General features: G+C 40.8%; 2 protein-coding genes across 5 annotated transcripts in view; one reads left to right on the forward strand and one right to left on the reverse strand.

Moving 5' to 3' along the window:
• The window catches only part of LOC138845174 (large ribosomal subunit protein uL23-like), a 1,058,548-nt gene that overhangs the window by 902,161 nt on the left and 143,211 nt on the right, over positions 1-13,176 (forward strand). The window lies entirely within an intron of this gene.
• The window catches only part of ADAMTS12 (ADAM metallopeptidase with thrombospondin type 1 motif 12), a 363,744-nt gene that overhangs the window by 92,351 nt on the left and 258,217 nt on the right, over positions 1-13,176 (reverse strand). For all 4 annotated transcript variants that reach the window (XM_002714101.5, XM_070056623.1, XM_070056624.1 and 1 more), the window contains 2 exons: positions 10,030-10,199; positions 4,809-4,942 (listed from right to left, as the gene is read on the reverse strand). In XM_002714101.5, the coding sequence (XP_002714147.2) occupies positions 4,809-4,942; positions 10,030-10,199 (304 nt within the window). The remainder of the gene's footprint in view (positions 1-4,808; positions 4,943-10,029; positions 10,200-13,176) is intronic.

Genomic DNA, 13,176 nt, shown 5'->3' on the forward strand with positions numbered 1-13,176 from the left:
TTACAGATAGAAATTTAAATAATATCATACTGGACTAGGGTATACCCTAAATCCAATAACAGTTGTCCTGACAAGAAGACAGATTTGGAGACAGACACACAGAGAAAAGATGGCCCAATAAATTTGGAGGCAGAAATTGGAGTGAGAAAGCTACAAACCAAGAATACCAGTGATTATCTGAAACCACCAGAAATTAGGAAGGCATAAGGAAGGACTCTTCCCTAAAGCTTTCAGAGTAAAAATGGCCCTGCTGACTACATGATTGCAAGCTTCTAACTGTGAAATAATATATTTTGTTTAAACTGCCCAGCCCTAGAGAATTAAGACTACATTATTTTTTTTTCCATTTAAATAAGAAAACAAGTTCAAAGAGGCTTGGTGGTTTCTCCAAAGTAATATTAAAAATATGATGTCACCTTCTTCCTTAACTCTTTGATGACTCTCCATTGCCATAAAAGTAGAGCTCACGCTCCCTATTATGACTTAAGTAAGGCATCCATGTTCCCTACTGCATCCACTACTGTTTTCCCAAGCATACTGTGCTTTCTCTTCCTCTGTGTCTCACAGGGGATCTCTTTAAGTAGACATCCACTACTCTTTAGACCTTAATGGGAACTTCTAGGGGACATCTCAACCAAACCATTGGCTGAGGTGTCCTTGGGGCACCAGCCAACTACCAGGGTTCTTGCAGAGTCTCCCAGCAAACTGCTCACCATCTGCTCCTCAGAGGCCAAGCTGATTTCTTTTTCCCTACAACTTTATCTGAGTCTAGACTTACTGATACCAGGTCTCATTTTGTTGTTGTGCTATGATTTTTATGTTCTTTTTTTCAGGGAGAGCAAAAATATAATTTTTGTATCTGTAACTTTTGGCCTTTAAGTATATCAAACACAGACTTGGGCACAGTCTTGAGACATGGAGACAAGTGCATCTGGTGGAACTGTTAGCCCTCTTGGGGAATCTGGTTGTCCCCCTGAGAAACCTGTGTAACAGAAATACTCCTGGGCTTGGTCTCTCAGAGCAGGTTTCTGACTTCTGATCTTCGCCAGTCCTAAACTTAGATTCATCATTCATTCATTCTTTATTGGCAAGTCTACGTAAATTAAGAGATTGAGAGATAGAAATTTCTTTTCTTTTTTTTTTTTTTTTTTTTTTTTTTGACAGGCAGAGTGGACAGTGAGAGAGAGAGACAGAGAGAAAGGTCTTCCTTTTTTTCCGTTGGCTCACCCCACAATGGTTGCTGTGGCCAGCGCACTGCGCTGATCCAAAGCCAGGAGCCAGGTGCTTCCTCCTGGTCTCCCATGCGGGTGCAGGGCCCAAGGACTTGGGCCATCCTCCACTGCACTCCTGGGCCACAGCAGAGAGCTAGACTGGAAGAGGAGCAACCGGGACAGAATCCATTGCCCCGACCGGGACTAGAACCTGGGGTGCCGGTGCCGCAGGCAGAGGATTAGCCTATGGAGCCATGGTGCCGGCCGAGACTATCTGCTGACTCAGCCTCCACTCCCATCCCCAAATGCCTGTACCATAGGAGCTGGCCAAGGCCAAAGCTAGGAGCCAAGAACTCCGAGTCTCCCACGTGGTGGCGGCAGGGACTCAGATACTTGAGTCATCACCTATGGCACATCCCAGGGTGTACATCAGCAGGAAGCTGCAGCAGAAGCAAAGGCACTTGGATGTGGAATCAGTCATCTTGAGTGGTGGCCTTACTTGTTATGCTACAACACTTACCCTTGTGATAACTTTCTAATAAACATGACATATTAGTGTCTATGAAGAGACTTCGAGTTAAAGGTTGAGAGTCTAGAGATGAAACCAAAGCTGATTTGTTGAGGCTCCAGGGATAAAATTAAAGATGATTTATGTAAAAAGTGAGGCAAATGCAGCCTCTGGAGAATGAGAAGCAACATGATGAATGAGTGCAAAGGGCCAAGGCAGAAAAGAAGAGGGGCTCATTTCAAACCAGAGGTCATCACAGGAGAAGCTGCCATAGCTTTGCTCTTATCCCCTGAATTTCACTTTTCCAGGCAAAGGCTGGTTACTTGGAACGCCCCAGGTGCCCTTGTTCCTGGTTTTGGAAGCACACTTTACACACAGTCTGCATCCCTGGGGTCAGCCCTCAACCACAAACTGGTGGGAGGTGGTTGGGATAACTCTGAGTGTACCCTACAGGATCTACTGCTGTTCCCCAGGAGTGACCTCTGGTGGCTCACAAAGTCAACTGGCTTGAGAATATTCAATGGTTTCATTCTTATTCTGCCTCACTTACCCATCCATTCTCTCTCAAAAGACTTACTTTCCCTCAAATCATTTTCCCAAGGGGGAACCCATTCAAAGACAGTGAAGAAAGTCTTCTAGATATAAACAACACTCCAGACATCCCATTGTAGACAATGTTCCAGCTGAGTCTTCAAGGAAAAGTTAACAGAAGAAGACAAGACATTTCATACAGGGAAGATGACACAAGTAAAATCATGCAGTCAGAATAAAATGCATCAACTTAGAAAATTTAGAAGACAGGATTATGGGGTATAAGGACAAGGACTAAATAAGAAATAACCAGATGCTCTGAAAAGAGTATATAATAATGAACCATGAGTGTCTTACTGTAGAACACCACAGACAACCACCTCAGCATTTTGAGCTGAGGTATAACAACAAAAATTATGTTCCAAAGGTATTTAGGTCAAAGTGGAGAATTGCCTACACAGAGAGCAGGGACTCCAAGCTTCTTGAGGGCAGGCACCAAGTCTCGTCCACTGCTATACTCCTAGTATAGTGCAGTGTATGGCCTCCAGAAGCATAGAATGCATTTGCTGTACTGAAGAGCAGTTGAAGATGAGTGCAGAAAACTTATCAGCCGGCACTGCGGCTCACTAGGCTAATCCTCTGCCTTACGGCGCCAGCACACCGGGTTCTAGTCCCAGTCGTGGCGCCGGATTCTGTCCCGGTTGCCCCTCTTCCAGGCCAGATCTCTGCTGTGGCCAGGGAGTGCAGTGGAGGATGGCCCAAGTACTTGGGCCCTGCACCCCATGGGAGACCAGCAAAAGTACCTGGCTCCTGTCATTGGATCAGCGCGGCATGCTGGCCGTGGCGGCCATTGGAGGGTGAACCAACGGCAAAGGAAGACCTTTCTCTCTGTTTCTCTCTCTCACTGTCCACTCTGCCTGTCAAAAAAAATAAAAAAAAAAAAAGAAAACTTATCTAGGCAAAAAGCAATGGGTTTTAAACTCAGGCACTAGTACTGAAAAATATTGATAGGTAGATTTAGGGAACACTTAAGAAAAATCAAAAAGATATTGTGAGAATGATGTGCTTGAGAATTTAGGCTTTGATTAAAGAGAAAAATGATGTAAAATTATCTATATAATACATACACATATAAAGTATATCATAATTATTAATAATGGTAATTGTGGCATTAATGGTGGTGAAGTTATTAGAGATAATGGTGATGATGGTACTGGTGATAGGAATGGTGGTGGTAGGGAGTGGTAGTGATGGTAGTGGTGATGATGGTGGTGGTAATGAGGTGGGTGATGGCAGCACACTGACCAATTAAATACAGGAGCATATTTGAGGTGGAGCCAAGAACGATTTGCTAGTTTTTGGACTGTACATCTACATAGATGATTTTAGCATCATTTCAGGAAGTATAATAGGAAAGCAGGTTGAAGTAGGAATGGGTATAAATTTGATTTAGGAATGTTAAGATTAAAGTAACTGTTAAGTATTTGAGGGCAAAAAGATTAGATCTGGTGTTCTTGAAAGAGGTGTGGCCCAGAGCAATTGATTTAGAGGTGTTCACCATGTGACTGGGATGGCCAAAATGAGAGAGAGAACGAACGAACGAACGAACATACAATGATAGTTCAGAACGATGAGAGAGCTAATTGATGTCAGGTAGGATATGGCCAGGTAAGGCTAAGTATTCAGTTGGGATCAAAGATAATAACTTCATAAGGATTGAGACTCAGAAGTTGGAATTTTTATCTCAAGAACTGCATAGTAGGCTGATGGTAGGATGAAATTGGTTGTGGTTGGGATGATCCAGAACAAAAATCTACCAGAAGGTTAAGAGGAGAATTCCAGGGATCAGCTAATGTTATGGACCGTGGCATCTGGATATTTGAAATGGATATTAAGACAAGGATATGCTGACTGGGAGAGAAAACAAGGAGTTGAAGTCAAAGAACTGGTTACCAGGAATAAGGGGGAAAGACATGGATGGTTAATAGGCCTAAGAGAGTAGGTGTCAGAGTGAGGTCCCAGTGCTGCAAGAGGCAGGAGAGGGTGGCTCACCTGCTCAAAGATTTAAAAGCATATTTTGTGTCATATATGTGATGGGAAATAGAAAATATGCTGAAAAGTCAAAGTTTAAATCTCAATTTTTGATAAGCAAGTTTACGAGAGTTCTGTATAGTTTTAAAAATTGGGTCAGTTTGAACATTTCCTTTATAATAAAACTTTCAAATCTAAGAAGTCAAAATGTGGTCAAATATCATAATTTTGAAATAGACAGCCAAGCACATGAATGTAAAGAATTATTTTCATATCCACAAAGAAGATAAATTAAATACTGTATACATTTTTGTTTGAGATTGTATCTTTCCATTTCTATACTTGTTCAATTTCCTTTGAAAAAATGGTAATAAATAAATTAAGAGACTTGTCTCACAAACCATAAGGCCATAAATAAAAACCAGACTTTTAAATGCCATGAAATTACAAGCTTAGATTATCTAACACCTTGAGTTAATAAAATCACACTTTTATAAAGTTATAGATTAAAGAAACATACCCAATACCTTACATATGCCATTAATACAGACATTTCTGCTGTTGCCACCTTCAAAGCAAGGAGTACCATCAATGACCGCATCCAGCATTTTCTCAGAAAATTGGCCATCTATGGGTCGGCAGTAGAGCTCACAAGGATGTGCTGAAGTGAGAAAAAAAAAAATAGATAATCCTTGCAAGTTAGCTTTCCATCTCAGCACCCTTCTTCCCTCAGCATTCCTTTGCACTCAGTACCCTTAAGTGTAATTTAATCAGGTGACCCCATCTTTCATCTGCTGAGACCCATGCTGAAATGCCTGCTCATTTTTCAGTAAAAAATTTTATAATTAATTACATTTGGAATATTACTTTATAAAGCTATACCTTTTGTTATACATGCTGAGACCCTTTAATCCAATATTGAATTGTGCTTATCAAAAAAGGCACAGATCATGTGGGATTAGCCTAGAAAATAAGCATAGCTATCCAGTGGACTCTTCAGGTAATTGGCTCTAGGGTCTCCATCCTCTTGGATACCCAAATCTCCAGATACTCTATCCATAAAATGGCACAGTGTTTGCATATAATCTAGGCAAGCCTTCCTGTATACTTTAAATTCACTCTAGATTACTTGCAATATCTAACACAATGGAAATGCTATATAAATAGTTGTGATATTTAGGGAATGATGACAAGAAAAGAAAATATGTACATGTTCAGTACTGACAATTTTTTGTAAAGATTTATTTATTTATTTGAAAGGCTGAGTTACAGAGACAGAGGGTTAGGGTAAGGGTGAGAGTAAAGAGTGAGAGAATGAGAGAGTGAGAGATCTTCCAGCTGCTGTTTTACTCCTCAAATGGCCACATTAGCCAGGGCTGGGTCAAGCCAGTCTGAAGCCAGGAGCCAGATTCATCTGGATCTTCCACCTGGGCAGCAGGAGCCCAAGCATTTGGGCAATTTTCTGTTGCTTTCTCAGGCATATTAGCAGAGAGCTGAATCAGAAGTAGAACAGCTGGGACATGAATCAGCACCCATATGGGATACTGTTGTAGAAGGTGGTGGCTTAACCCACTGTACCACAATGCTGGCTCTAGTGTCTTTTTTTTTTTAAAAGATTTATTTATTTGAAAGTCAGAGTTACAGAGAGGCAGAGGCAGAGGCAGAGGCAGAGGCAGAGGCAGAGGCAGAGAGAGAGGTCTTCCACCCATCGGTTCCACCCACCACTCCCCAAATGGCTGCAACAACGGCCCGATTTGTGTGGATCCAAAGCCAGGAGCCAGGAGCTTCCTCCAGGTTTCCCACATGGGTGCAGGGACCCAAGGACCTGGGCCATCTTCTATTCTTTCCCAGGCCATAGCAGAGTGTTGGATCAGAAGTGCAACAGCCAGGACTTGAACAGGCGCCCATATGAGATGTCAGCACTGCAGGCAGTGGCTTTACCCACTACACCACAGCACCAGCTCCTCTAAGAGTCTTTTTGAATCAGTATTTTCTTTTCTTTTTTTGGTAAAGATTTACTTATTTACTTGAAAGGCAGAGTTATGCAGAGAGAGGAGAGGCAGAGAGAGAGAGAGAGATTGGAGAACTCCCATCTAGATTCACTTCCCAAATACCCACAAGTGCAAGGGATGGACAAAGCCAGGAGCTGGGAGATGGGAGGTAGGAACTCAAGTCTGTTGTGGGAGTGGCAGGAACCCAATTACTTGAGCTATCTCTGGTCTTCATCAGCAGGAATCTGGAGTCAAGAGCTGGAGTTGGCACTCTAATATGGGATATAGGTATCTTGATTGGCATCGTAATGCAAGGCCAAAACCTACCCTGAAGGATCAGTTTTGTATGCCTTTGTAAATGAAGATAGGTTGATCCACAGCAGAGGAAACTTCACTTAATGAAATATATACCCACACATGTGTATATGGAATAACAGAGAGGTATATAACATTTAAAACATAAATTTTCTTCATAGATAACACATATATATTGTAGAATCCAAGTAGTACATTTCCTTTGAGTGTTATGTGTTGTTTATCAATTAAATAACTTGAGAACTGTCTCCTTCGAAAAGGCCCTCTGAATGTCTTCTCTGAATCTGTTGATTTCCTGGTGTTGTGACCTGCTGAGGGGATTCATGACATAAATGGAAAGGACATTTATCAAGGGCCTGCCTCCATGTGGATGGGCATGGAACGCAAAGCCAGAGTGCAAAGTGACAGCTACGTCTGCTTGAGGATGCAATGGTCCATGTAGCAAAGAAATAAACTCACACTAATGGGACTAGGAGGTCCAAATAGTAAAACTCTGGATGAATTTGAGACATCAATCAAAAATATTTGCTGATAGCTTAAAGGAGAAGTGTAAAAGCAAATAAAGAATACCAATTGATTTTATAGAAGCTTCAGTAGAAACATTTGAGAAGATAGACAAATCAAAACCAGTGGAAGAGACCACTGGACAAGGTACTGATGGAAAGGGACCTTGGTTAGCTCTGTCACTACCCAAACTGGAACAGAAGTGTTTAGAGGAACATCGGGGAATGATTCTTCTCTCTTAGGGATGAGAAGATCAGGTGCTAAATCCAGGGTATCATTTCATGAAGACTACAGTTTGAGTTTTAGCATTTATGTTTAAAACTTTGCATTTGGACATATAAATCAAGAGAGCAACCCTGAAAAATTCTGGAACTTTTAAAAAGAAATGATCTATTGCAAGGTTACTGGGAAGGGCCAAGAGTTGAGGCATCTGAGCTGCAAAACTGAAGGAGGCACCCAGTTTCAGGGCCTACAAGTGGATCCTCATAACAAATAAACCCCACCCAGAGGCACATGCTGCACTGAATTCCAGAATGGTGAAGTTGCAGGGTTTGCCATAGCTCTGTGGGCTTGTGCTACTTGTATCCCTATTGAAGGAAAAGCTATCCAGAGATTATGTGAGTCTTGTTTACATAGTGAGTTAAAATGAATTTGTTTTGTGAAAATAATAGCTGATATATTATTTGAGCATTATGTCAAAGATTTTATGGTGCTTTGGAAATAGTTATTTCAATTTTGACAATACATCCACTCTATGAAGTTAGTTATTTTATTACCTGTTTTATGGATGAGAAAATTTAGGCATAGAGAAATCAAATTTCTCAAGATATTGTAGTATGAACAGCAGAGCTAACCCAATGTTTCAGCAGCAGAGTCCACACTACAAAGCCCAAGGCACAGGCACAGAATTTTCTTTAACAAAAACCAAATATCTTTTATGAGATCTTCAAAGTAACCACTCTTCAGGCTGGAGCTGTGGCACAGCAGGTTAATGCCCTGGTCTGAGGCACCAGCATCCCATATGAGCACCAGTTCAAGACCCGGCCACTCCACTTCCAAGCCAGCTTTCTGCTATGGCTTGCGAAAGCAGTAGAAGATGGCCCAAGTCCTTGGGCCCCTGTACCCATGTGGGAGACCCAGAAGAAGCTCCTGGTTCCTGGCTTCAGATCGGCACAGCTCCGGCCGTTCTGGCCAATTGGGGAGTGAAACAGAGGATGGAAGACCTCTCTCTCTCTCTCTCTCTGCCTCTGCCTTTATGTAACTCTGACTTTCAAATAAATACATCTTTAAAAAAAAACCAAAGTAACCACTCTTCACATTATTAGGCAGTATATTTATTCATGAGCAATATCATGAATATACCAACCAAATTTGGTAAAATACCAGTGGACTTCATTTTAATGCAAAGTTCTTTCTCTCATGGGTCTTTACTATGTCAAGAATCACCAGCTTCTGGAGCCATGTACTTCCACAGAGAGCTGCCTTAAAAACTTCAGTCCACAAAAGGCTAATATCATCTACAGAAAGTGACTTAATCTGTGACCCAGTTTCTTCATCTGAAAAGTAGATCTAATAATATCTACCATGCAGGAAAACTGTGAGAATTAGAGATTGTAGGTCAAGCTCTCAGCATTTTACTGAGTATAGAATAAATGCTCAACAAATTAGAAGTGTAGTGGTTGCTTTACCTCCTCCTCATGAGCACAAAGAATTTTAAAGTTCCTCAACGTGGTGTCAATATTCTGTGCCTCCATCATTCCAATTGTTTCTCACAGCAGTGAAAAACTTGTAACACTAATTCAATTCTCATTCTGACAAAAGCAACAAAACTTCCAGAAATATCTTCTCCTTCTCTGATTATGCCATTACCCATCAATTCTGCAATAAACCCCAAGTTTTACACTTGATCTTAGACAAAAGGCCAAGAAGCAATAACACTAAATTTTTATATTAACTATTTTCTAAGCCATTGATATATTGTTGGTTATCTAGAATTCTAGATCCTACTAGTCAGTAGGTGGTTAACTAAATGCACTGCACAGAAGAAGCACAAAGCTCTGTTGAACATAAGATCCGAGGTATATGGGATCTTCAAAACATCCAGTAGATAATCTTTACAGCAACATCAACAAGAGCACACAAACCCACCGCTGTGACTCTCCCAGAGCTTCCTTTCCTGCACTGTACAGTAGCCCCAGACAGAATCCTGTGCTTGAAGTAGCTCTTGTTCGTTTCTGAGGAAGTCATCTCTATCATCTTGCCTTTCTTAATGCTATTCTCTTCCCATTTGCAGTGACTCTGTTGTGAGTGCCTTCAGTGAAAAGGCTGTTCATACTTAAGAATCAACTTCTTTGGGAGCTTTCTGTGCAATTACTCTAAGCCTACAATGACTTTCTATTCTAAATTTCTGCCAAAAATCACTGTCAGTTCCACAAGCTCATAAACAATCAATCAGTAGCTGACTTCTTGTATGCCCCAGAAGTCATTCAGTTGCACCTTAGCTATTTTGAAGTGAGTCATCCATCACACTCGATAAAGGATCACGTAAAATGGAATAGGTTTATTTTGATGTAAAGTCAATTAAAATCCATATACAGTTATTTCATAATATGCATTTCCATGACCTTTAAGAAGACTCCTTATATATAATTCAAAAACTTTTTGCATCAAATATCCATAGCTTTTAATTTCATTTTCCTTGGATTTGTTGAAGTTCCCTCATATATTCATAAGGGTAAAAATTGGATATAGTTAGTCTTCCATATTTACTGGTCAACTTAACCAGAACAGTGTTTCTCTCATTTTCTAAAATATAAAACTATTGATGATCCAGTTGTATTTGTTTAACTTTGCAGGGCATCAAGTAAATGTTGCATACAAATGCTCTCTGAGATCAGTTATAGCCTTAGATTTGAGGTACACTGTTACAGTCCCTTACCTGGATTAAAAACTGGATACCAGTGGTAGAACTCATTCTTGTAGGGAACAGTGTCAAATTCACTGCATTGCATCTGCCGGAATGTTGGTACTTCTCGGGCACAGGGGTGGACGTTGCACAAGCGATAGCGCTTTCTTTCTCCAGTACAGTATTTCCCTCCATACTTTGGTCTACAAATGAAACAGACAAGTTGTTCTTTCAGTTTACTTAAAGACCAAAATTTTCCTTTTAAAATCTGGAATCTAGGCATGCCTGTTCCTTGCCAAACTATGTCTTACTCTGCCTTCAAAATTCACTGTATAGATAAACCCTCCCAATTTACACACTTTTGTTACCCACCAGTATTTCAGTCCTACATATATAGTTGCCTACTTTGAAAGAGATTTTTATGTTTCACCTGTATAAACTGTAGGCAAAATAGAAGGTATATATTTTCCTTCCAGTAGCTGCTCTTCATCTTATTCATACTTCATAAGTTATAAATGGTCAAAATCAGAATAATTTGCCCAATTTCTGGCAAGATGGCAGAATCGGAAGGGAGCACACTGATAGTCCAGGAAGAGACAGTTTAATAAAAGTGGAGATACTGCAGGTTCAAGGAAGAGTTGGGGAAGAAACAGCAGAGGAAACTCTTCCGGAACTAGTGATTCATGGTGGACCTGCGTGGAGGGAGGGGGAGCCCACAGCTTGGGACAAAAGTGGCGGAATCTATACACCAGCACTGGAACGTGAGGTGAGCTGAACCTCAATAGCCTGAGACACCGGCAGGAAAGCAGAAGGAGGAGCCTAGAGGGAACTAGGCTTGAAGCCCCATGGGGGAAAGTTCATAAGGGCTAACTAGAGGAGAGAGGAAAAAAAAAAGAGGGGGGGACCAGTATGAACACGAGTTTCTGTCTCTCCACTCACCTCTCAAAGGCAAGCAAGACAAAGAGCAGGCACCATTTTGATCATACATAAAACTACGTGACCTCAGGGCTGCACCCACCCACAGCCAAGCAGAAAAGCCTGACTCTGGGGTGGGGGTGAAATAACAGATTAGAACCTAGTGAATGTGTGGAGCTAATGAACTGAGACTGTGAAAAAAGAGATGGTGGATGAGAGAACTCATGGAGTTCACATGAGTACTCTCCAGAGATGCTACAATTCGGTAACCTTGGCAACCCAGTGAGAGACTACAGGAGAATTTGAGCCCACACTGAGGGCAGAACAGATTCCCTATGTGGTCCTTGGAAAAGAGCAGGTAAATGTTATACCCACAGGAGCCAGAGATCAGAAGCTGACTACCTTCAATTCTGCTCAGCTGTGCAGAATTACCTCCCTTCTGGAAAAAAAAAAAAAAAAAGAAAGAGAGAGAGATTTATCACGCCTAACCTGGGAGTGTTACCTTTGGCACACCCTTACCCTAAGGAACCAAACAGAGCTCTCTGGCCACACCCATCTCAAGCCTCTAAGGCTCCATCAAAAGCAGACAGTCCACTTAATACAGTCATATTATAAAGAGAAAAAAAAAACACCACAGCGAGGGAAGAAGAATCCAAAGAATATCTCCACAATGCAAGCAACGAATGCAGAAACCGAGGAAACAAGAACAAGGAAGACTTTATAACGCCCCTGAATGAACAAGATACCCCAAGCCAAGATTATGAAGATGATGAGATGGAAGAAATGCAAGATACCAATTTCAAAAAATTTATAAGAACATTTAGAAGTTTTCAAAAACATATGCTTGAGCTACATAAATCCTTACTGGACAGGATAGAAAATCTCTCTCATGAAAATGAAATCTTTTCTGTGTGGGAGCAAACTGTTGAAATCCATACTTAATGTATACTAAGCTGATCTTCTGTATATTAAGATAATCGAAAATGAATCATGATGTGAATGGAAGGGGAGAGGGAGTGGGAAAGGGGAGGGTTGTGGGTGGGAGGGACGGTATGGGGGGGAAGCCATTGTAATCCATAAGTCGTACTTTGGAAAATTATATGCATTAAATAAAAGTTTAAAAAAAAAAAAACAAATAAATAAATCTTAAAAAAAAAACAGCATAAAAAAAAAAAAAGAAAATGAAATCTTAAGGAGGAATCAAAATGAAATGCAGAAACTAGTAGAATAGGAAAGTGTGATAGTGAAGAGAAATCAAAATGAAATGAAGAACTCAATAGATCCAATGACAAACACATTAGAGAGCCTTAAAAACAGGGTCAGTGAAGCAGAAGAGAGAATATCAGACTTAGAAGACAGAGAACAGGAAAGTATACAGTCAAACCAAAGAAAAGAAGAGGAAATTAGAAATCTAAAAAATATTGTTGGGAAACTACAGGATACTATTAAAAAACCCAACATTCGGGTTCTAGGAGTTCCTGAAGGCATGGAGAGAGAGAAAGGATTAGAAGGCCTTTTTAGTGAGATACTAGCAGAGAACTTTGCAGGTTTGGAGAAGGACAGAGACACCCTAGTACAGGAAACTCATAGAACCCCTAGTAAACATGACCAAAAGAGATCCTCACCACGACACGTTGTAATTAAACTCTCCACAGTGAAACATAAAGAAAAGATCCTAAAATGTGCAAGAGAGAAACGTCAGATTACTCTCAGAGGATCTCCAATTAGACTCACAGCTGACTTCTCAGCAGAAACTCTATAGGCTAGAAGGAAATGGCAAGACATAGCCCAGGTACTAAGAGAGAAAAACTGCCAGCCCAGAATATTATATCCTGCAAAGCTCTCATTTGTGAATGAAGGTGAAATAAAGACCTTTCATAGCAAACAGAAATTGAATGAATTTGTCGCCACTCGTCCAGACCTGCAAAAGATGCTTAAAGATGTGTTACACACAGAAACACAGAAACATGGTCATCAATATGAAAGAAGGGAAAGGAAGGACACCTCACAGCAAAAGATCACAGGAAGTTCAAAGCATATATTTGAAAATATCTTTGGGAAATGGCAGGGCAAAGTTACTCCTTATCAATAGTCACATTGAACGTTAATGGCCTGAACAGTCCAGTTAAAGACACAGATTGGCTGATTGGTTTAAGGAACAAAACCCATCTATTTGCTGCTTACAAGAAACACATCTTTCCAACAAAGATCCATACAGACTGAAAGTGAAAGGCTGGAAAAAGATATACCAAGCCAACAGAAATG

This window comes from Oryctolagus cuniculus, chromosome 14, assembly GCF_964237555.1.
Source record: "Oryctolagus cuniculus chromosome 14, mOryCun1.1, whole genome shotgun sequence".
Lineage (NCBI taxonomy): Eukaryota > Metazoa > Chordata > Mammalia > Lagomorpha > Leporidae > Oryctolagus > Oryctolagus cuniculus.